Below are 25,923 nucleotides of genomic sequence, written 5' to 3' on the forward strand. Positions count from 1 at the left end.
TAGTGCACATTAGAGCACCTTTTGTTTTCCTAATGCCTCAGGTGTGTCTCTACTCTTGGACATTTATGCAGTAGAAGTACTCAGTGCAGGAGGAAAATAGGTGGAAGCGATAGGTCCCGGGGTGGAATGCTGTTTCCTGATTAGAGGAATGTGGTTCAGAAAGGGGAACCAGCAGTGAGAAGAGGGTGTAAGATGTTTTCCACTGTTGAGTAATGGATTGGTGGTCAGTGAATGACATGCACAGGACTGGGTTCAGGTAAGGCTTCCTGGAGGAGTTGGTGCCCACGTCTAGCCTAAAAGTGGGTTTTTACAAGAGAGGAAGGATAGGAGAAAGGGGCCTGTAGGCGATAGCAACAGAATGATCAAAGTCTCAGCGGCAAGAGACAGTGTGCATTTAGTTCCACAGGTATTTATTCATCCAACAGTATTTCATGAGTGCCAGGCATTTTTCTAGGTGACAGACATACAGCAGTGAACAAAGCAGACAAAGCTTCTGCCCTCCTGGAGACAGTGCTGGGAAGCAGACCCTAAACCAGTGAACATGTATGTCGCAGGTCAGATGGTAAGTGCTGTGGAGAAAACTGAAGCAGCATAAATTGGCAGGGAGGGTGGGGCTTTATCCGGAGTGATCTGCAAAGGCCTAACTGATGAGGTAACATTTGAGCAGGGACTTGAAGACGAAGATGATGAGAATGAATGAACAAAGAGTGAGGGGAGAGCAGGAGCCTGCAAGTGAGGGCCCTGATGAGGGACTGCTCAGTGCGGCGAAGGAGAAGACGAAGGAATCAGATAATATGAGCCTCGTCAATTATTGAAGGGACATAAGCCTTTACTCTGCTGGAGATGGGAGGCTTTTGGAGAGTTCTGAGCAAACAGTGACATGATCTGACTTGTGTTTTAAGTTACATAAGTCAGTTTTGGCTGCTGTCTTGAGAATCAGTTTTAGAGAGTCAAGTGGAAGCGGGGCTAGTTAGGTGGCTCTTGAAATAATCTAAGTGAGAGATGATTGGGGTTCAGGGAATAAATGTAGAGGTGGTGGGGAGTGGTTGAAGCTAGAACTGGCAGGATTTGCTGAATAGATCGAATAGAGGGTATGAGAGGAGTTACTGAGATGTGATGGAGGGGGAGCACATTTGGGAAGGAAAACAGGTATGCAGTTTTGGACATGGTAAGTTTGAGGTGCCTTTAGACATCTAAATGCAGATGTCGACTATGTAGTGTGTTTGGAGGTGCAGAGGAGCGGTCTGGGTAGGAAACACAAATTTGGGTATGGTGGAAAAGCAGACTTTTTGTGGTGTTTGAAGCATCAAATTTGGTCTTTGTGTAGTAAGAGACAACTCCAGGCATCAGGTGCTTCTCAACCTTTTCCACATTACGACACAGAAAACAAAATTTTAGAATTTGCTGGAGTAAATGGTCTAGGCTACTCTTCCCAAGACTGTTGGTTCTTAAAGAAACAACAGGCCCAAAATGGAGTCACTTGTGCAAAACCTCCCTAAGACTTACTATCTAAGCTAATTGAAGTTTCATCCTCTCCCAGGAGTAGAATTTTAAGCCAATAAGTCTAGAATTCCCTGGTCAGCACTAGTGAGGTCATCTGTCTGATGAGCCCGCCTGCCTTCCCCTAAGGGGAGGTGACCTTCCTGAAATAATGTACTCTTTCTTGTCCCACCCTCTCTCTGCCTACAAAAACCTTCCATTTTGTACAACCCAGAGTGCCCTTCTAGCTTTGAGGTGGGATGCTGCCTGATTTGTGAATTGCTTAACAAAGCCAATTAGACCTGCAAATTTACTGAGTGGAATTTTGCTCTTTAGCATGATCCCAGGGTTTGGGAACTCCATCTGCCACAGGCTCCATTCAGTGGTCTGACCTGTCACCTGTTTGAGGCTTTGCTAAGCACACTTGTTGTGAAGCTCTGCTCTAGAACAGAAGTCAGGCCAGATTAAGGAGCCTGAACACACAATGTTAACGAACTGTGACTTTGTCTTGCTGATGTGGGGGTCACCATAGAAAATTCAGCAAAAAGATGTCATAGTCACATTCATTTTGGAGATAGGTGCTTTTCAGACTGTGGTGAAAGATAAGTTGTGTAAAATTTCCAATCCACCACAGTCTAAAACTTTAGTAAAGTATAATAAAGTGAATTACTAGAAAAAATTTAAAGATACAAGTCGAATATTTTATCATTAACATAAAAATTACTCTGTCAGGTTGCTATAAAAGTTTTTTATAACTTCCTCTCAATTTCTGTACGCAAACTTCGGTTGCGGCCAACAGCAAACTGTCCGTGGGCTGGCATCTGCATGGATAGCAGTTTGATTAAGTAGCACTTTTGGAATGGGGCATATTGACGGAAACATCTTACCAGTTAGTTGGAAGGCCACCAAACGTCTTGTCATGTTTGTTGAGTACCTTGAGCTGCCCGAGGCGGCCTGGCCAGCAGTGTTTTGGTGGAGGCAGAAAGAGAGTTTGGGGCTTGCTCTACTGGTAAACCTGCCTGCCCATTCTGGTAGCCTCACCTCCACTTCTCCCCCAGAATTCTGCTCCAGGGTGGCCCGAACCTTGGTCCAGTGCAGTTTATGTTTAACCATCTCTTGGTGGATCAAATTTGATTATTTGTTTGAGTTTCAGTAGTGACCAGAGAGGGTTACAAAGGATTTGGGGTGGAACATCTCAGGGTAGAGTGACTTTTGTTGCCTGGTTTTCCATGTGACAGAGAATTAGCTGGGTCATTTTAGCTGTCGAATATATAGGTTACAAGAAACAAGAAACTTTGGAGCAAGGGGCCTGTCTGAATGGACTAAAAGACAAGTGGAATGATTAGCCTATCTACACAGTTAGTGCACGAGGGCACCTTTGTCCTGGTGGAGCAGTGTTCCTTGCTTTCCTGTTTTTGTTCCTTTACTAAAAGCACCAGTATTTATCAGGGGACCATGGGTTCTCCTGAACTCACGTATCTCTCTGTATCCTGGAGAACCTGAAGTGCACGCATCTCAGGCATGCGAGGTCACTCAGTATATTACTTAGTCAAACTCCTTTTTTTCTTAATTAGAAAAGGCCTGGTTTGTCTGTGGTAAGCAGGAGTCTACTTCCATTCATAGGAACTCATCGCCACGCCCCTCCCTAACACGAGCTGGCCTGTCAAGTCTTGGGCAGGAATGGTGAGAAGGCACTATCAGGCCAGAACCCAAATTCTTAAGGTAGCTGATAAATTCAAGAATTCTTACTGTTGGAAATGCCCTCTGAGGGAGGGGTCATTGCAAAATGGCTCTTGAGTGTGCATTTGGAATTTGGGGGCATGTCAGCTAACTGACCCACTTCTTGGCACAGTCAACCAGTATCATCTTTCCCAGGGCTGAGGCTTAGATATGTCAAAGGGTGGTCACAAACCAGAGGTAGCTTGGTTAATATTCCTTTTTGCAGAGGGAACATTCAGATTATTTAGTAGCTGATGTGGTGGGCCCGTTGGCATGTCTGCTCTCTTCCTGGCTGTCTAGGTGCTTGGTGGGCCCCTGACCAAAAGGCTCTGACTACTCACCGTTGATTCCCCTAGAGTTGCCTTCATGTGTTATTTGTGGCAATCAGTGAGGGTAGTCAATGTGAGTAGTCAGAGCCTTTTGGCACTAGACTGCCGCTGGGGTGCCATCGCCACTGCTGTCTCATCCACTGTGTTCCAGGCTAGCTCTGCCAGAGATGATGTGAAGGAAAAGGAGCTGGTGGGCTGATGGCTGAGGGGGCAGTGCCAACTCTGTCCCTTGTCAGGGTCCACTGTGTTTCCCGGGCTGGGTGGGAAAGGCAGGAAAGGCCCAGGAAGCCCTGTGGAGTCCCTGAAGGGGGCCCTTGAAATGTCCAGGACTCATGGTGTTGGGAGCGTGGATTGCATGGTACCAACAGGTCAGAACTGAGGCCGGTTTCTGTGCTAGAGGGGAAACCTGTGGACCTGTGGGTACCGGTCATTAACCCATTCGTTTATGGGTCTTGGGGGGTCCTAGAGAAGAGGCTGGGCTGTCAATTAGGAGGGGTTCAGGGTATTGTATGCCAAATGGTACTGAAGAAGGTAAGTGTTTTGACAAACTGTGGCCACAGAAGTGTACTGACTGGTTATTTTAGGTTATTTTAGCCCTTTAAGTTCTGAGAGTCATGGACTCTTGAGTATCCATGGCAGGTTTTACGTGCATAAAGAAACTGTGGTTTCCCCAGTCTTCTCCTAATTCTTTCTGGGATAGGTAGAGTCCTAGAGAGTCTGAGAGGCGAGTGCCTGGTGGTACGTGAGTAGCGCTGGCCTCACCTCTGCTATAGGCTGGAACTGATTGGGGGCTAGAATTTCCACCCTCTCCCCATCTTTCCTGGATACAGGGAGTAGAGTGTGACTTGTACATGTTGAATTAACAGTAGATGTGTCTCTGTGTCTGCTGGTTTTAAGGACAAGTCTGAAAACCTGTGCAGGGAGCTGGGAGCAAATGCACTTGGTTGAGGTTCTGGTCAGGCAGGTTAGTGAGAGGGCGTAGGTTGTGGAGAACCCAGCGAGGGCCGGACGCTCTGCTCAGGGAGCCCGCAGTGGGAGGGTGCAAGGGGCGTTCACATCTACGTCTTCAGAGGACTTGGGAAACCATTTCATTCGCTGATTTCAAGGACCAAGAGCTTGGGAGTCTAGAAGGGATTGCAAGAAAGGCCACAGAGAGAGGATGGTCCCAGACTGTCGTAGCTCATGGTGTCCTTTTCAGCCACTCGGGACTTGTATAATGGTAAAGATGATAGTGACAGATCTTCTGTATGGGCTTGACATTTATATAGTAAATTAACAGAAATTATATAGAAAAGGAGGCAAATACTGCACCTGGAACCCTAAGACGTAGCCATAGGAAGCAAATGATCAAGTGTCATTGGTTATTATTCTAATAGAATTGAAGGGGAAAGGATCTGTGGTGACGTCCAGCAGTAAGAGATTGAGCAGGGTAGGTGTGAGTACATTAGAGAGCAAATTGGCTGATTGGGGGGTGACAAGGGTTAAAGCACATTGCTTTCTGAATATAACAAAAGCAGCAACAAAAATAATACAGTGAATAGAATACTGCAAACACAGTCAAGAAATTAGGTTCATTGTTCTCACTATGCCAGTTTTGTGACCTTTTCTGAGTTGTCCCAGTTCATGACTCAAATATTACATATAAAGATAATACCTCTTTGTTTTCTCCTGAGTACTGTGAATATTAATGAGGTGCTATTATGGTATACTTTGGATTAAAAAAAACAACCAAAAACTAAACTAAACATACTACTAATTTCTATTTGACATGTTAAAAAATGGAGTTTTAGGACTAAAACGGATTTATAGGACATCAAGCTCAGATGTCACATTTCACAGATAGGAAAATGAGACCCAATAACGTACCATCTGGATTCGGGGAGAACTAGGACTAGCATCCAGGCCTCCTGGCTGTCAGCCATTTCATTGGTGTGGAGACCATTCACCCCAAAGGTCCTCCCAGGACATACTCACGGTGAGTAACATGGGCTTGCAGTGTTCTCACAGCTCATCAGGAAGTCTGCATCCTTGGCAGTGGCCATGTTGGCTCCAGAGCAATTCATGGAGAGTTTAAGGCAGTTATATGAAAGTTGATTTCCTTCTTAATTTATATATTAAAAACATTATAAGGCGTGATTAAAAATAGGCTGAGTTTTAGTCACTTGTTTGACTACATTTCACATTTTAATAAGAAACCAGGACAAGAGACTTTGCTGTAGTTTGGGGGCAGAGCATGGGGACATTTACCCAACTCAGCAGTGCTCTCTGATTGTCATGTGATACTTTGTAAACTATTTTGATGAATGATAGATATTTTGATGGGGATATTGGCTGATGATGAAAGCCTAAGGAGGATCAACGTCATGTAAATTTAAAACAAATATACTGTACATAGGCAACGTTTTCATCACTTTTACAGAACTTAATGTTAACACAGGTTTACATGTACAACACAGTGATTCACAGAATAGATAGGGAAGGGAAACTGAACCAGAGAAGTCCAGCTGTAGGCTGCCTGGATGACAGAGTATGTTGTGAACCATCGCTTAAAAAAAAAAGCATTAGCCAGAGGCTACAAAAGAATAGTATTGTCTGAGCTTTATGGCCATGGACTTGTACCCCCTACAGGTTCAACTTTTTAGAGTTTTTCCTTTGGAACATAATATCAAAGGGAAAGATAAAGTCACTGGGGCTTCTAGGGATGCAGCCAGCGTATCACAAAGGGAGCAGTCTGGATCACAATTGCACTATATGTGCCAGGGTCCTCTTGGTGGTTAGTATGTGGTGCGGCTTTCACGGGTGAGAGCTGCTCCATCGGAGCATTTCTTGTGGCAAGAAGACAACTCAGTCAAGTGTGACAGGTATATAGCTATAGCAAGGGCAGTCATCCCAAGGACACACTGTGGAAACGATTTGTTGTGCTTGCATTGCACTATCTTTTTGGACACCCAAATCTGGATATAAATTATAAATAATTCAAGCATGACCTAAAACATTCATACAGAAGGAGGTGATGTGAAAGTTATCAGTTCTTTTTATTCCGAACCTCCTTCACATTCTACTTCCTAGACAGGGTTCACAGGTTGATGTGCCTCCTTCGGCCCCCTTTTGCGCCTGTGGGGGAAAAAACCCGTGTACACATACATATGAGATGCCCATGCATTAATAACTGAGGACCGACTGTTCCACACCCTGTGCTGGGTGCTCTTTTAGTCCAGACACAGATGCACAGTCCACTCATTCAGGGGTGATTTCCTTAGGAACTTTGGAATATGACTAGTAACTCAAAAGTAAGAATTTGCTGATTTGCTGAAATAGATGTCACATACTCTGTACCTTTCAAAGGCTCTCTTTGAGGCAATTTGCATTTTTTTGAACAAAATTCCAGCAAGGCATTTTAATGGTTTTCCTTCCACAAATACTTTAGTGGTAGCAGGTGGTGGTAAAGTTGGGGCAGTTCCAGAGAGAAGAAGAAATTAGATCTGACAGCCGGAGAACATTTGAGGATATGAAAACACTATAAAATGCAGACAGGAGAACTCAAAAGCCTAACCACACGGGGCTGTTTGAGGGAGAGCCAGTAAGTAGCTCCCATACATTTGAAGTCATTTAAGGTATAACTACAGCTCAGTACAGTATGGTAACTTATTTACAGTGACAACACATGGAAGGCTGGAATTGACATACACATTTGTGAAAAACCCCTATGGGCATCAACCACAGTCCAGCGAAAGCAATTATTGATGTCTGTCCAATGGCTAACTTGTATATGATTTTTTTTGTGTTAGAAAATAAGGGCTAATAAAATGTCTACATTTTGATGCTTTCTATTTGCATAAATTATAGGCTAAAAATAAATCCCCAATTTTAAGTGTATGAAATTTTAGTGCTTCTGAAGCCATCCAATTTCAGAATTTTTTGTTTTTATTCTTCATGGACATGATAACTTGTAAATTTCATGTTCGAAAACATTTAGAAATGTAGTTACTATATTCGTTTTAACAGCTATGAATGACTTAAATGTGTCAAATGTTAGGAACGTGAAAAGTTGCAGCAAGTCAGGACTATCTTAATAGTGCATGCTGCTAACGCGATTTACTAAGCAGGTGTAAGTTTTTTATTTGAAAGGCATTAATATTCTTTTCAAGCATAATATACCAATTCTCACTTTAATCATATTAATTTCTGATAAGAAAACAGATGCTGAACATAAAGATACTTGTAGGATACATGTAAGAAAATATTTTTAAAAATGTATCGTGGTATTTTAGGCTGTTCAAAATATCTTTTGAAAGTGCTAAATCCTAAGGCAGTAGGGGTGATATCACATATCTCATTTCAGGCTTAGGACAAGAAGTAAAATTAAACAAGCTTCATAATATATTTTTCTTTTCCTGTAGTTTTCATTTAGTTTTAGTATTTAATTCATTGCTTTTCAGATTGTCAGAGTTGGGCCTTCTTTGGGGACATGTGAAAGACTTTTTACAAAGCAGTATTTTTTTCCATATATGATTCTGTAATAAACGACCATTTCAATTTGGAAGAACTTCTGGTAAGTAAATAACACTTTTTGCAGATTTTTATTGTTATTGTTGTGAACTTCAGGGTTTTTTGCTTGTTCATCTTTAACCCTATTGATTATTGGCTTAGCTAATTTTTAGCCTGAAGTTTCTTTGGTATGACTAGTCCATTAAAATACATTGTTAATAATTCCAAATGATTAAACTTACTCTATATCTATAAAAATTGTCTCCCCTTTTTGTGTTTGGTCTCTGTTTAGTACAATATGAGCAGCGATAGCCAACTAATAATAAAAGATGCTAGAACCTAGGAATTCTTGTAATTCATCATGACCACGTAATTTGTCACAGTGGGAAAGCCGTATTGCATAGTGTTACAGAATGCAAGCTTTCAATGCCGGAGACCTCTATCACCTACCCGATTTTGGGAAAATTACTTAAATCTCAATGTCTCCTATTTTGTGCAGTAGGGCTGTTAATAGTACCTACCTCCTAGGGTTGTTGTAAAGCTTAACTAACATAATACATGTAAAACATGTATAGTAAGCACAACAAGGAAGAGTATTGATATGATTAATAACAGAATAAGCAGAGTCCCAAAGAATGTGGAAAAGAAAAGAGCACCCTGCCTCTTTTCCCTGCCAAACCCCAGACCTGTGGATTTTCCCTGCCTGGGTTTGTTTTGTGTTTTCAGATTCTGAGCCACTTTCCAGGGACATAGACCTCTCTTCAACCACGGAGGCCTTAGGATGTTCCCATGGAAGCTAAGTGTCCTACTGGAGAAAGTGTTTGCCTGCCCTGCAGCAGGGTGAAAAATAAGGATTTGCTCTAATTACAAAATTCAACATTGTATACCCCACATAGTTGTACAAGTCACCAAGTCAGCTCACACAAAAGCAGTAGCTCCACTCTTAGCCTCATGGTAAAATGATCATTCATTCAACAGCACCTTCTGTGTCACAGGCACTGCTCTAGGTACAGGGGGCAGCTAGGAGCAACACAGACAGGACTAAGAAATCAGTCGTGTGCTGTGTTAGGAGGTGGTAAGCGCTAGGAGAACAGTAACGCAGGAGAAGGAGTGTGAGGGGCCTGGCCCAGGGGAAGAGTGCGTGGGCTGGGGCTGGGTGCTCAGTGGTTGCAATTTGCAGCATAGCAGTCAGGGTGGGCTTTACCTGAGGTGACATTTAAGCACCTTAGTTTTCCTAATTTGGGTTTAAACAGTTGTTAAGGGAATTTTTGAACAACGTAAAATTCAAGCCTAAATTTTTAGTATTTATTATATGGCCACATAACAAAATAAATTGTATTTAGCTGTACATTTTTCCTAGTGAGTAGAAGGCATCTGACAGTATCTGTGAAGTAATATTGTCAGTGTAAATTGTTATTTCTTAGCCGTGAAACTAAACTAAGTATTTTTAAAAAAAGAATTAGAGTGAATTGCCCAAATCTTGGCAATTAAACTAGATTTGTAATAGAAGAGGGGAAATGTAATTGATAGGATTGGAGTTAATATGTTAGAATACCTTGTTAATTATGAACTTTATAGACGCAGCAGTATGATCTTGTCAACAAAATAAAGACTTTTCTGTATTTGAAGCAAATGAAAATTTACTTGAGAAGGTGTGAGAAAATTTGGAAATTAACTAGTTCCCTTGGGGAATTGAACTTTCAGGAAAATGGTGATTTTTATCTAATATCTAATATATTTTAAAATATATGCTGTTTTATCTACATTTTGAAAATTTAACTAAGGATGGACACAATGAAATCAATATATTTAAGAATAAACTAGATGTTAACTTTTAAGCAATTCTTTTTTTTTTTAAGGCGTGTGCCCATGTTCAATCCTCACAGTGGCTCATGTGGGGATCAAACTGGCAGCCTTGGTGTTATTAGCACCACACTCTAACCAACTGAGCTAACCGGCTGCCCTAGATATTAACTTTAAGGACTTGCTGTTATTATTACTGGCAATAATAAAATTTAAAGCATTACTATCTCAAAGTGAAATCTTAAGAGCTCACATTATGGAAACAAAAATTGATTCACTACACCGTACTATAGTTAGGACTGGAATTATTTTTGTTCATGACTAATGAGGATGTAGTCACCCAATAATAAAGAGTTTCTTTTAGAAGACAGGTGTTAATGGTAATTGTTGAGTCTTATTAGCTAGAACTTCATTTGCACACAGGCTGGGGTTGGTTTTTGTGTGTGTGATAAGTTTATGTTCCTTAATTGAAGTTTGTATTCAATAAATCCTTAAGTGGATTTATTATTCTAGAGTGAATCTTAAATGTTGAGAAACTTTGAAACACATTTATAATGTATTTTGTCTTTGCTTTGCCTAATTTATTTATCGAAAGTCTTAAGTGCACATTTATTTGTTTTTTCTATTACAAAAGTAGTACATGCTCAATGTAGGAAATTCTAGACACAGAGACTCCATAATTAAAGAGTTAAATTATGGAATTAAACCTCCATAATTCACTGCTGGTCACATTTTGCAAATTCCTGTTTTAAAACATATATATGCACATATTTATAATACATAAATATAGAAATATATATATTTATATATATATATATATCTTTATTGTCGGATTTATAATTTTGACAGCTATGTAATGTAATAGTTGAGGACAAACTTTGGAATCAGAGAGACTTGATTTTAAGCCTAACACCACTATTTATTAATCATGTGAACTGAGCAAGTTTCTGAGCCTCAGTCTCTATTAAATGAGAAAGATGACGATAGTACTTTCCTCATAGGTTGTTCATCGGTAGGGTTAAATGAAATTTATATGTATGTGTATATTAACAAATATTGCCCCCATAGCAAGTATATAGGAAATATGAGCCATTATTGCTGTTTTATATTTTAGGTTTTGTTTCACTTCAGTATGTTGTGAGCAATTTACAATCTTAATCTTTATTTTCATGAATTATATTTTCCACTTTATTAACTCAAATTTGTTATCTGAATATTTTATCTTTTACTTTTAAAATTTTAATTAAAGTAGTGATTTACATAAACTGTAGTTGTAGCTATAATAACTACTGATTGCATGTAAAAACGGTTTACATTCAAACATCTTTTCACTGCAAGTGGGGTACATTATTCAGCAAGGAATACATAATTGAGACATTTTTTGAGTTCCAATTTCTCCACATCCTTACTCATATTTGTCATTGTTTACCTTTTTTATTATCGCCATCCCAGTGCATATGAAATGGTTATCTCATTGTGGTTTTGACTTGCATTTCCTTGATGGCTAATGATGTTGGGCATCTTTTCCTGTGCTTTTTGGCTGTTGTTATATCTTCTTTGGAGAAAGGTCTATTCTGATCCTTTGCCCATTGTAAAATTCAGTTTGTCTTTTTATGACAGTTAGCTTCACCTCATCTGCGGTTAGATACGTTCCAAGACCCAATAGTACTGAACCCTAGTTTTTTCCTATATATATCGGGGGGTGCCAAAAAATGCATACACATGACTTGCATCCATCTTTTGTTATCGGTGTATATTGACTATTACAATTTTAACACAGTTTTCTCCTTTCTTAAAACGTGTATACATTTTTTGGGCATTCTCTGTATATACAGTTTATGGCTTGTCTTTGGCATATCCAGCTGTCCGGATCACTACTCTTGTGCTTTGGGGCCATTATAAAGTAAAATACAGGTGAAGTGAATACAAGCACTGTGATACTTGACAGTCGATCTGATAATCATGGCAGCTGCTAAGTGACTAAAAGGCAGGTAATATATACAGTGTGGATTCGTTGGACAAAGGGATGATTCACATCCTGGGTGGGATGGAGCTGGATGGCATCACGCTCCTCAGAAGGGTGTGCAATTTAAAACTTATGAATTGTTTGTTTCTTGAATTTTCCATTTAATATTTTCAGAACAAGGTTGACCGGGAAACAAACTGCAGAAAGCAAAATGGCAGATAAGGGGGACTACTGAGTTTTAAGAGTTCTTTATATATTTTGGGTACAAATTTCTCATCAGATGTATAATTTGCAAATACTTTCTTCCATTCTGTGGGTGTCTTTTTACTTTCTTGATGATATCCTTTGAGGCACAAAAGTTTTTAATTTTGATGAAGTCCAATTTATTTTTTTCATTTGGTTGCTTGTGCCTTTGGTGCATCTAAAAAACCACTACCTAATTCAGGGTAATGAAAATTTACACCTATATTTTCTAATAGGAGTTTTATGGTTTCAGCTCTCATATTTAGGTCTTTGATCTATTTTGAGTTAAATTTTGTATACAGTGTGGGGTGGGGTCCAACTTGATTCTTTTGCATATGGAGATCCAGTTGTCCACCATTTGTTGAAAACACTTTTTTCCCCATTGGGTTATTTGTCAAAAATCAATTGGCCATAATTATAAGGGTTTATTTCTCAACCCTGAATCCTGTTCCATTGATCTCTATGTTTATCCATATGCCAGCAACACACAGGCTTAGTTACTATAGCTTTATAGGAGGCTTTTAAGTCCTCCAATTTAGTTCTTTTTTCAGATTGTCATGGTCATTGTGGGTCTCTTTAATTTCTGTGTGAATTTTAGCATCACTTTGCCAATTTCTGCATAAAAGGCAGGTGGAATTTTGATAGGGATTGCATTGAACCTGTAGATTGATATGGGGCATATTGCCATCTTAAGAATACTGTACATTTTGACCCATGAACATGGGATGTCTTTCCATTTATTTAGGTCTTCTTTAACTTCTTTACACGTTATTTTGTAGTATTCAGAGTACAAGTTTTGTGTTGATTTGTTAAATTTATTCTTAAGTATTTTTGATTATATTATAAATGGAAATTTATTAATTTTCAGATTGTACATTGCTAGTGTATAGATATACAATTGATTTTTGTATATTTTTGATCTCATGCCCTGAAACTTTGGTGATCTGGTTTCTTAGTTCATTATGGTTTAGTATATTTAATTTTTTAAATATATTTTTTTAATTTATTGGGGTGACAATTGTTAGTAAAATTACATAGATTTCAGGTGTACAATTCTGTATTACATCATCTATAAATCCCATTGTGTGTTCACCACCCAGAGTCAGTTCTCCTTCCATCACCATATATTTAATCCCCCTTAACCTCATCCCTCACCCTCCACCCCCTAATTTTTTTTTTTTTTTTTTAAGATTTTTATTGTCGAAGGGGAACAGGACTTTATTGGGGAACAGTGTGTACTTCCAGGACTTTTTCCTGGTCAAGTTGTTGTCCTTTCAATCTTAGTTGTGGAGAGCGCAGCTCAGCACCAGGTCCAGTTGCCATTGTTAGTTGCAAGGGGGTGCAGCCCACCATCCCTTGCGGGAGTCAAACCGGCAACCTTGTGGTTGAGAGCCTGCGTGCACTCCAACCAACTGAGCCATCTGGCACTGGCCCCTGTGGAAAACGAACCGGCAGCCTTCGGCATTAGGAGCACGGAGCTCCAACCACCTGAGCCACTGGGTGGCCCCATTTAATGGTTTTTTAGTACATTCCTTAGGATTTTCTATGTATAAGATTAGGTCATCTGCAAATAAAGATAGTTTCACTTCTTTCTTTGCAATCTGGATGCTTTTTATTTGTTTTCCTTGACTATTTGCCCTGGCTAGACCCTCCAGTACAGTGTTGAATAGGAATGGTGAAAACAGACATCCTTGTTTTTTTTTCTTTCTGATTTTAGGGGAAAATAATCAGTCTTTCACCATTAAGTATCATGTTAGTTGTGTTTTGTGTTTTTTTTTTAATTTTTATTGGGGAGTATTGGGGAACAGTGTGTTTTTCCAGGACCCATCAGCTCCAAGTCAAGTCGCTGTTTTTTTTTTTTTTTTTTAATCTAGTTGTGGAGGGTGCAGCTCAGCTCCAAGTCAAGTTGTTTTCAATCTAGTTGTGGAGTCATTGTTTTCAATCTAGTTGTGGCAGGTGCAGCTCACTGGCCCATGTGGGAATCAGACTGGCAACATTGGTGTTATGAGCACTGCGCTCTAACCAATTGAGCCCACCGGCTGCCCCAGCTGTGTTTTTTTTTTGTTTTTGTTTTTAATAGATGTCCAATATCAAGTTTAGGATGTTTCCTGTTCCTCGTTTGTTAGGTGTTTCTGTCATGAAAGAATGTTAGATTTTTCAAATGATTTGTCTGTGTTTATTGAGATAACCATGTGATTTTTGTACTTCATTCTATTGATGTGGTGTATTACACTAATTCATTTTTGGCTGTTAAATCAACCTTGCATTCCCGGGATACATTCCCACTTGGTCATGGTTTATAATCCTGTTTACATGTCACCAGATTCAGTTTGTTAGTATTTTGTTTTGCTTTAGGTTTTTGCATCTATAGCCATAAGAGTTATTGGTCTATAGCTTTTTTGTGATGTCTTTGTCTAGTTTGAGTATCAGAGTGGTACTGGCCTCGTAGAATGAATTGGGATGTGTTTCTTCTTCTTTTATTTTTTTGGAAGTTTGTAAAGAATTGGTATGTATTCTTTAAATATCTGATAGAATTCATCAGTAAAGCCATCTGGGCCTGGCTTTTTCTTTGTGGAAAGTTATGAACATCCTTTAAAATCTAGTTTGTTTTCCTTTCCAACTGTTGTTCACTTACTTCAGGAACTGTTTTTCATTCCCTCTTGTATGGTTAAAAAATAATGACCTGATCTTATTTGACAAGAATAATAATTTTGTTATACCTCTTTCCAAACCAAACAAACAAAACAAAAACAAAATTAAAACAAAGGATAAAGGAAGGCATAAACAAAAGTAAAGAAAGCAAACCACACATTTTCAATGAGGTGGTTTTTTGTGGTTGGCCTGTCAGTATAATAATGTTATTTTATAACATTGTATCAATAGGTTATTTTGCTTTAATGTAAAGTCTCACAGCCATCTAGAAAACAATCATTTTGTAAGTTGAAACTTTCCTGAATTTTAGGTTTTTTTAAACATTGTTTTATATTTTTTCTTATGCTTTTAAATTTTTTTATTTTTCGGGAATATTAGGGAACAGTGTGTTTCTCCATGTCCCACCAGCTCCAAGTCATTGTCCTTCAATCTAGTTGAAGGGCGCAGCTCAGCTCCAAGTCCAGTCGCCGTTTTCAATCTTTTGTTGCAAGGGGAGCAGCCCACCATCCCATCCGGGAATTGAACCACCTTGTTGAAAGCTCGCGCTCTAACCAACTGAGCCATCCGGCCGTCCCTCTGGAGGCTCAGCTGCAGCTCGTTGTCTTCAATCTAGTGGAGGGTGCAGCTCACTGGCCCCTGTGGGAATCAAACCGGCAACCCTGTTGTTCAGAGCTCGTGCTCTAACCAATTGAGCCATCAGGCTGCCCCTTCTTATGCTTTTAATGTAATGTTTAGGCTATTTTATATTATGGCAATAATTTAGTAATGAGGTTAAGCAGAAATGATCCAAAATAATCTAATACTGTTCCATATACTTAAGACTAAGGTAATATTAGATTTTTTTAGTAATTGATATCTTAGGTCATAATTGTCAAAAATAACATTTTAAAGAAGAAAATTGCTAAGGATGAAAGACTTTTAGATAGATTTTTTAGGTGATATCTATAAAGCTAAATGCAATTTATAGCACTTCAGACTGATCTTACTTAGACTATGACTTACACAACTCTTGATAGTAAGCTGATAGTATCACTTTAATCTTGTAAATGCATTGTGTAAATGGTAGGGATGTTAGTAAGAAAAGCTATGGGATAAAATTACTAGATTATTATTTTAGAAATTAAGTTTTAAAAAAGTAATCATGCAATACCATTATTCACTCCTGCTCTACCCTATAAAGGCCTCCTGGCATGATCCTGTCTTTCACCAGGTTATCAGTCTGGATGCCAAGATGTGTCTGAAATTTAGTGATGGACAGTCTACAAAAATCAATTGTATTTTTATGCACTAACTGGTCTTGCTAAGTAATCCAGCAAGAAACATAGCTTTAATAAAAGTTTAATAATAATATAGATTATCTGGTTTAAAATAAGCTGAAAAGAAACAGCCTACGTATCAAATGCCATCTGACTGTTTTTTCAAAAACAAGATGGCACTTCTTTCCCTCTTTCAAGTACCATGTGAACTTGACTTATTTTTCTAGTAGGCTTGATGGATTTGTTTTATTCATTGCATTCTCCCACAGGACTCATCTTCATGTGCACACATTTGTGAAAATACTGGTTGTGAAATATAACCTCTGGTCATGTGTAAGAAGAGGGTTGGTTTTCCAACTTGAAAGTTGATTTTGCTAATAAATATTAGTGCTGGGCTGTAAGTGAGCTAATTAACCTAGGATAATGGCTAGTGTTTCAGACATCAATGTTTAGGTTTATTGCATCAGTGAAATAATTAGAAGAAGACCCATGCAAGTTGAAAAAGTAACTGAAGGTTGAGTACACTATATAAACATAAAAGTCTAAATAAGTATTTCCTTGAAAAACAAACTAGCAATCTATAGAACCAAATATAGCTAAAGACCCATTTACCCTGGAAGATAAGGGCAACAAAGCCATGAAGGTTTAAATGATATATATTCGCATGGACACATACACACATTTAAGCTTTGAACTGTGGAATACCATAAAGTTCATTACACAAAGCAAAGACAGTATGGATTACATTTGGGTCTAGCTCCCACAGCTGGAATAGAACAGGGTCATCATGTGCATTGAGATATAAAGTTCCAGATATTGGGCTAAACTTTATGAGGTATTTGCATAAGACTTTGAATAATAGTCCAGAGGAAAGCAAAAGAAAAAAACAGGAAAATTGTCCCTGAATGTAAGTTTGATGTGAATTAAAGCCATGATATACGATATGATATATGATATGATGTGATATATGAGTAGAAGCAGACTCAATCCTTTTTGGGTAATGGACCACTTTCAGAATCCAGTGAAAGCTAATATGGTCCCTCCTCCTATAAAAATTGCACACGTACATGTTCACCCTTTATTCCAATTTCAGGGAGTTTACAGGCCCTCTGAAGTCTTGGATACCTGTAAATGAATATTGGCAGAAGTAGAGAGAGTCCAAAATGGACCAGAGAAAGTGATTTGTGTCAGAATGTGAATGAATTTGAGACCTCTTCATAAAGTGAGAAAACAATGATGGCCCCCAGAAGTGGGCTACAAATTATCCCACAAAAGACTTTAGGTTTTATTTGTTCATCATCCATCAATAAAGCTGAGGGCAAAAAAGTTTAGTTGCTGTTGCAGGCAGGTAGCAAAGGTCTGGGCAAGTGGGGCTTTGGCCACACTCCTCAGTCAGAACAGCTTCCTCCACTTTTACCTATTTATGTATTTGGATTGTACTTAAAATGTTAATTAATAGATGGGTTCTACTCCTTGATATTTATGTACAAATATCTCTTCAAGACCCTGCTTTCAATTTTTGGGGTATATGCCCAGAAGTGAAATTGCTGGATTATATGGTAATTCAATTTTTAATTTTTTGAGGAACCGCTATACTGTTTTCCATAGAGGTTGCACCATTCTGCATTCCTACCTAAAGTGCACAAGGGTTCCAATTTCTCCACATCCTTGCCAACACTATTTTCTTTTTTTCTTTCCTTTTTAAAATAATCATCCTAATGGGTGTGAGGTGATATTTCATTGTAGTTTTGATTTGTATTTCCCTAAGGATTAGTGGTGTTGAGCATTTTTTCATGTATTTATTGGCCAATTGTATATCTTCTTTGCAGAAATGTCTATTCACATCCTTTGTTTTTGAATCAGATGGTTTTTGTTTGTTTGTTTTTAGTTTTAGGAGTTTTCTATATATTTTGAATATTAATCCCTTATCATATATATGATTTGCAAATGTGTTCTGTTCTGTGGATTGTTCTTTTATTCAGTTCATTGTCTTTTGACACACAAAATGTTTACGAAGTCAAATTTGTCTTTGTTTTCTTTTGCCTGTGCCTTTGGTGTCAATATCCGAGAAATCATTGCCAAATCCAATGTTGCAAAGCTTTTGCTTTATGTTTTCTTCTAAGAGTTTTATAGTTTTAGATCTTACATTTAGGTCTTTGATTCATTTTGAATTATTATTTTTTAAACTTTTATTTATTTTAAGTGTGCTTTTCCAGGCCCCATCAGCTCCAAGTTGTTTCAATCTATTTGTGGAGGGCGCAGCTCACAGTGGCCCATATGGGGATCGAACTGGCAACCTTGCTATTAAGAGCACCACGCTCTAACCAACTGAGCCAACCGGCTGCCCCCATTTTGAATTATTTTTTGTACTTGGTGTTCTGTATAGGTCCAACTTTATTCTTTTGCATGCAGATATCCAGTTTTCTCAGCACTATTTGTTGAAAAGAATGTCTTTTCTCCATGAATGGTCTTGGTACCTTTGTCAAAAATCATTTGACCATGTGTGTGAGGGTTCATTTCTGGGCTCTCTATTTTATTCCATTTGTTTATATATCTATCCTTATGCCAGTACCACACTGTTTTGATTCTGTAGCTTTGTAGTAAGTTTTGAAAAAAGGAAGTGTGAGTCTTTCAGCTTTGTTTTTGTTTTTTTTTGTCAAAATTGTTTTGGTTATTTGAGCCCCTTGAGATTTCTTATGAATTTTAGGATGGGTTTTTCTATTTCTGCAGAAGAAAAAGTCATTGGGTTAGAGAGGGACTGCAGTGAATCTGAGATTGCTTTGGGTAGTATTGACATCCGAACAATAGTAAGTCTTCCAATCCATAAACATGGGATGTGTTTCCATTTATTTATACCTTCTTTAATTTTTTTTCAGCAATGTCTTGTAGTTTTCATTGTACAAGTCTCTCACTTCCTTGGTTAATTCCTGAGTTTTTATTCTTTTTGTTGCTATTATAAATGGAGTTGTTTTTATAATTTCCTTTTCAGTTTTTTTGTTGTTAGTGTATACAAGTGCAACTGATTTTCTGTATATTGACTTTGTACCCTGCTATTTTGAATTTATTTATTCTAACAATTTTTTGTGTGGAATTTTTAGGATTTTTACATATAAGATCATATCATCTTCAACAGAGATAATTTTACTACTTCCTTTCCAGTTTGGATGTCTTTTATTTATTTATTTTTCTGCTTAAGTGCTCAGGCTAGAACTTCCATTACTGTGCTGAATAGAGGTGGTGAAAAATGAGTATCCTTGTCTTGTTCCTGATCTTATAGGAAAGTCTTTCTTTTTTTTAAAAAAATTTTTATTGGGGAATATTGGGGAACAGTGTGTTTTTCCAGGACCCATCAGCTCCATCTCAAATTGTTGTTTTTCAATCTAGTTGTGGGGGGCGCAGCTCAGCTCCAAGTCAAGTCATTGTTTTCCATCTACCGTGTTTCCCCGAAAATAAGACCTAGTCAGACCATCAGCTCTAATGCATCTTTTGGCGCAAAAATTAATATAAGACTCGGTCTTATTTTATTATAATGTAAGACTGGGTGTATAATATAATATAATATAATATAATATAATATAATACCGGGTCTTTATTAATTTTTGCTCCAAAAGACTCACTAGAGCTGATGGTCCGGCTAGGTCTTATTTTCGGGGAAACAGGGTAGTTGTGGAGGGTGCAGCTCAGCTCCAGGTCAAGTCATTGTTTTCAATCTAGTTGTGGAGGGCACAGCTCACTGGCCCATGTGGGAATCAAACTGGCGACCTTGATGTTATGAGCACTGCACTCTAACCACTGAGCAAACTGGCCACCCCAGGAAAAGCTTTCGATCTTTCAACATTGATATGATGTTTGCTGTAGGTTTTTTTTTTTATATATGGCTTTTATTATATTGATATAGTTTCCTTCTATTCCTTGTTTTTCAAAGATTTTTTTTTTTTTTTAAATTGGGGAAAGTTTACAGGACTTTATTGGGGAACAGTGTGTACTTCCAGGACTTTTTTCCAAGTCAAGTTGTTGTCCTTTCAGTCTTAGTTGTGGAGGGCGCAGCTCAGTTCCAGGACCAGTTGCCGTTGCTAGTTGCAGGGGGCCGCAGCCCACCATCCCTTGTGAAAGTCGAACCGATAACCCTGTGGTTGAGAGGATGCGCTCCAACCAACTGAGCCATCTGGGAGCTCAGCAGCAGCTCAGCTCAAGGTGCCGTGTTCAATCTTAGTTGCAGGGGGCGCTGCCCACCATCCCTTGCGGGACTTGAGGAATTGAACTGGCATCCGGTGGTTGAGAGCCCACTGGCCCATGTGAGAATCAAACCGGCAGCCTTCGGAGTTAGGAGCATGGAGCTCTAACCACCTGAGCCACCGGGCCAGCCCCTATTCCTTGTTTTTTATTAGCGTTTTTATTATGAAAGAGTTAAATTTTGTCATATGCTTTTTCTGCCTCAGTTGAGATAATCATGTGGATTTTTTTCCTTCATTCTGTTAACATGGTTACTTTGACCAGCTTTCATACATTGAACCATCCTCACATTCCAAGAATAAATCCCACTTGGTCATGGTGTATAGTCTTTTTAACATGCTGCTGAGTTTGATTGAGGATTTTTGTTTCAATGCTCATAAGAGATATTGATCTGCATTTCTCTTTTCTTGTGTCTTGTTTCAGGATAATGCTTGCATCATAGATAAGTTATAAAGTGTTCCCTCTTCAATTTTGGGAAAACTTTGAGAAGGATTAGTTCTTTAAATTTTTGATAAAATTTACCAGTGAAGCCATCAGGTCCAGGACTTTTCTTTGTCAAAAGGTTTTTGATTACTGATTCAATCTTACTCATTTATACTCTTAGGTTTATTAAGATTTTCTATTTTTTAGTGATTCAGTCTTGGTAGGTTTTGTGCTTCTAGGAATTTTTCCGTTTCACGTAGGTTATTCAATCTGTTGGCATACAGTTTTCCATAATACTCTCTTATAATCCTTTTTGTTTCTTTGTAATTGGTAGTCAAGTCCCCATTTTCATTTATGATTTTAGTAATTTTGGTCTTCTTTTTTCCTTAGTCCATTAACTAAATGTTTGTCGATTTTGTTCATCTTTTCAAGAGCTTTTGATTTCATTAATTTTCTGTTTTTTAATTCTTCATTTTATTTATCTCTAATCTTTATTATTTCCTTTCCCCTGCTAGCTTTGGGTTTAGTTGTTTTCTTCCTTTTCTTGTCCTTAAGTTGTAAAGTTAAGCTGTTGAGTTGAAATCTTTCAGTTTTTTTAATGTAAGTGTTTATAACTTAAAATCTTCCCTTTCATGCTGCTTTTAGTGTGTCTTATATGTTTCAGTATGTGTTGCTTTTGTTTTCATTTATCTTAACTATTTTCTAATTTCCATTGTGATTTCTTCTTTGATCCACTGTTTTTTTTAAGCATGTGTTAGTTAATTTCCCCAAATTTATGAATTGTGCATTTTTACTTTTATTGGTTCCTAATTTTATCCCATTGTGGTGGGAGAAAGATACGTTGTATGAGATCTGTTAAAAATGTCCAAACCTGTACAGAATTTTTACAAGAGTTTGTTTGAGCAGAAACTGATGACATATGCCAGAGAGCAAGTTCTCAATTGCTCTGTAGAATAACAGTTTTGGAGATTTTTTTATGCATTTGCAATTAAGGAGAGAAGATAAGGAAGATTACATGGAGATGGGAGAAAGAAATGTGGGGATTGGATTAGAGGTTAGTTAAGACTATATGCTTTCATGCTTTAGAAGGAGGGGTCTACAAGAGGGCATTTCAAAGGTTCACCAAAACAATGGACAGGGCTTGTTAAGACAAAGATAAACCTTTTACTAAAGAAGTTACATGCCTGGGGCGTAAATACCCATTATGACCTGCCCAGTTAGGAATTTATGACTAGATCACCCTGTGAGGTTACTTTCCACAGAACCCCTTTTTCTTTCACATATCTATCTTTTAAAATATTTTGGGCCGGCCCGGTGGCTCAGGTTGTTGGAGCTCCGTGCTCCTAATGTCAAAGGCTGCCAGTTTGATTCCCACATGGGCCAGCGAGCTCTCAACCACAAGCTTGCCGGTTCGACTCCCTCAAGGGATGGTGGGCTGCGCCCCCTGCAACTAACAATGGTAACTGGACCTGGAGCTGAGCTGTGCCCTCCACAACTAAGATTGAAAGAACTACAACTTGACTTGGAAAATGTCCCAGAAGTACACACTGTTCCCCAATAAAATCTTCTTCCCCTTCCTTAATTAAAAAAAAAAAAAATCTTAATAAATAAATAAATAAATAAATAAATAATAAATAAATAAAGTATTTTGAGACTTAATTTGTGGTCTCATATGTGATCTATCCTGGAAAGTGTCCGCTGTGATATTCTAGTATAAACCAATCTTGCAAATCCCAAGATAAACCCAGCTACATCATAATATATCATCTAGTTTAATCATTACTAAAGGTAGTTTGCTAATGTTTTGTTTAGGATTTTTGTTTTTATAAAGTGTACTTTTGTGTTTAGAAAGTACCATCAAACTGAAAAACATTGGAGATATTCTCTCTTTTTCTCTTCTCTGGAAAGTTTGCATAATATTCACAATTGACCGTTCTTTGAATATTTATTTAGTAGAACTTTTTCTGAGAAGTCACCTGGACTTGGAGTTTTCTTATTGGGAAAAAAAGTTAACTTGTATTATTTGATTATTATGGGACTACTCCAGTTTTCTGTTTCTTTTTTAGTCAGTTTTAGTTAATAAGTTTTATTTGTATAAAGTTATTCACAGTATTACCCTTTTATTTATTTTTTACTTTTTAATTTGATATATAATTGACATATAACTTTATATTAGTTTCAGGTATACAACATAATGATTTGATATTTGTATATATTGCAAAGTGATCACCACAATAAATCCAGTTAACATCCATCACCATACGTAGTTAAAAAACGTTTTCTTGTAATGAGAATTTTTAAGATTTACTCTTAGCAACTTTCAAATATATAACACAGTATCATTAACTGCAGTCACCATGGTGTACATTACTTCTCCATGATTTATTCATTTTATAACTGTAAGCTTGTACCTTTTGACTACCTTAACCCATTTTGCCCACCCCTACCCCATGTCTCTGGCAATCTATTCTCTGTATCTATAAGCTCATTTTTTGTTTGTTTGTGTTGATTCCACATATAAGTGAAATCATATGGTATGGTATTTGTCTTTCTCAGTCTGATTTATTTCACTTAGTGTAATGCCCTCAAGGTCCAACCATGTTGTCACAAATAGCAAGATATCCTTCTTTTTTATGGCTGAGTAATATTCCACTGTATATACACCCACATTTTCCTTATTCATTCATCTACGATGGACTTTTAGTTTGCTTCCATGTCTTGGCTATTGTAAATAATGCTGTAATCCTTTTATTGTTTAAAATCTCTTCTGGATCTGCATTTGAGCCTCCTTTTTCATCCTTAAAACTAATTTGCTTTTTCCCCCATTTGATTACGAGAGGTTTGTGTATTTTATTATAAATTTTTAAATAATCAACTTCTTAATTTGTTGGTCTTGCCTAGAGTGTGTTTATTTTCTGTTTCTTTTTTATCTTTTTCATTCTTTATTATTCCCTCCCTTCTCATTTTTCTTCCGGTTAGTTCTACTGGTTTTCTTTCTCTTTTTTTTTTTTAAAGAGGGCACAGCTCACAGTGGCCCGTGCGGGTATCGAACCGGCAACCTTGGTGTTATTAGCACCACGCTCTAACCAACGGAGCTAACTGGCCACCCCAGTTCTACTTTTCGTTTTCTAACTTCTTCAGTTGTGTGATTAACCCTTTAATTTTGTATCTTTGCTTTTTAAAAATGTAAACATTATGGTAAAATGTCCCTTTAAATACCATGTTTACAAGTAATTGTTTTTATTGTCATTCTGTTTTACATATTTCTACTACAATTTTTTCTACCTATGAATTTGTCAACATTTAAAAAATTTTTCCGAAATAATTTTTTGTTACTGATTTCAAAGTTAATTGATTATGGTCAGAAAATGTGGTCTGTACATTGGTAATTCTTTGATATTTGTGAGGGCTAGCCTCGTGGCCTAGTTAATATTTGTAAATAGCCTATGTGGGCTTGAAAGAATGTTTTTTCCTCCAATTTTGGGATGTAGTATTCCATATTTGTTCATTATATTGAGCATTACATTATTAATTATGCTATTTATAATTCTATATCCATGTTCCTTTTTTTTTTATTTGGTCTGGTTGTGAAAGCTGTTTTAATCTTTGATAAAGGTGATGGATTTATCAGTTTGTCTATATATGGCCACTTTTAAAAGAAAAACTTCTAATCATTTGCAATTATATTAAATAAATCACATTTTGAGAATTTTCCAGTTCTTCTGTCTCACCTGTTCTTTTTGCATAAATCATACCAGCCACTGCCCTATTCTAATCTTGAATTGCATCCTGGGAGTCTCAATGAAATATATATGATTGTTTTTGTTGTTGTTAATATATAGTAAAAATAAGATCTGCCATTTATGAACTATCCACCATGTGCCAGGCATTTGTGCTAGGTGCTTTATTTACAATAAAAGTCCTTTCATCTAGCATGAATGGGATAGGAGGCTGGTTAGTTCACTGGAAAAGTTGATTAAAGTAAGGAATTATTAAGTAATGATACATAACTATGTTGCGAGCGCCTGTAAGGGCAGGTGCTATATTTCAGTCTCTTCCTGAAAGCCAAGGGGACATTAACCCCTCCGCAGGGCCCTATGTCCCTGCGTGGTACTCTAGATGTGAGTGGGGAACAAAGTCCCAGCATACAGGTTCAGATAGAGTGAGTCACACAGCTTTATTTGGGACCAATGTCCCTCCAGAGGCCAATGCTCTGGTAAGCGCAAAAGGTTATACAGAATAGAATAGAATTTAACACGTTGTGTACAGATCACGAGAATCTTCATTTTTTTCTGAGCCATGCGTTAAGGACGGATAACGAGAATTCTCCTTTTTACTGTTGACTCTTTTTACTTTGCATATTTTATTGAATTATTTGTAAAATAATTATAGAATAATTTATAGAATAATTTATTTGTAGAATCTATTATTTATAGAAAAATAATAAATGACATAGAAGCATTTACGCTTTAAAGAGAAGAGTGCATTTTAAAGTAGTTTCTTTTAAAAACCTGCCGGAACAGAGGAGTATGAGGGATTTAAACCCCGCCGTACGCAACGTGTTAATAACGAACCAAGTCCCAGAGTCAATCGGGATGGAGAAGGTTCCTGGTCCAGGAGCGGTGACTGGGCCCCCGATGGGTCTGAGGCAAGCTGGTCTTGCAAGGAAGAACTTTGGAGAATCCTGGTGGCTTGCCCCTTGCAGTCGGACTACTCATAGCATTGCTCTGGAATTCTGCTTTTATCCTTTTTTCCTTGGACTTGTTTACCTCTGAGGTGATAATCGGAAGTTGTTTGCCAGGAGTTGTTTATCTCTTAGGTGATAACCAGAAGTTGTTTTGGTGAAGGTGTTTATCACTCAAGTTTGTTATGCTCAGTTTCACACAAAAACATGTTTTTCACTTCACTCTTATCAGTCTCACACATGTGCGGCCATAGTTCTGTCCCTACTAGTAAACAACTTGTTTTGCAAACTTCAATCCAACATATGTAATACATTTTATATGCTCTATACAACTTTAAACATTTTATTTGAATTTATGCTTACATGTACATTCACCAATCTTTATGTATGATTCTGTTCAGTAGAATTTATCCTTTTTTCACACCTGTAAACCACACCTGTAATGCATTGTTAAGAACATCTGGTTTCTATTGATATAAATTGGAGGGAGAACCCAAAGAAATCTTCAAAGCAATATGAGTGCAGAGTTACAGGTTTTTTATAATTTTTAACCAAACTTTATAGTTATTCTCCCATACCTAATTTGATAACAATTGTTTAGTACCTCATCTTTATGTAGTTACTTACTTCAATTTTATAGAAACTTTT

At 37.7% G+C, this 25,923-nt stretch overlaps 1 protein-coding gene across 6 annotated transcripts in view; it reads left to right on the forward strand.

The window, feature by feature from the left end:
- N4BP2L2 (NEDD4 binding protein 2 like 2) overlaps positions 1-25,923 on the forward strand; it is a 96,262-nt gene that overhangs the window by 34,649 nt on the left and 35,690 nt on the right. The window contains exons 7-8 of one of the 6 annotated variants that reach the window (XR_016019321.1): positions 5,367-5,502; positions 7,967-8,079. The exons of 4 other annotated variants lie outside the window; for them this stretch is intronic. Coding sequence is in view for 1 of the 2 variants with exons in the window: in XM_019749585.3 (XP_019605144.2) it covers positions 7,967-8,039 (73 nt within the window). In the remaining variant the exon portion in view is untranslated. The remainder of the gene's footprint in view (positions 1-5,366; positions 5,503-7,966; positions 8,080-25,923) is intronic. One more of the 6 variants, XM_019749585.3, reaches the window with a different exon arrangement.

This window comes from Rhinolophus sinicus, chromosome 16 (genome assembly GCF_057876585.1).
Source record: "Rhinolophus sinicus isolate RSI-liver-muscle chromosome 16, RSI-T2T, whole genome shotgun sequence".
NCBI classification, from domain to species: domain Eukaryota; kingdom Metazoa; phylum Chordata; class Mammalia; order Chiroptera; family Rhinolophidae; genus Rhinolophus; species Rhinolophus sinicus.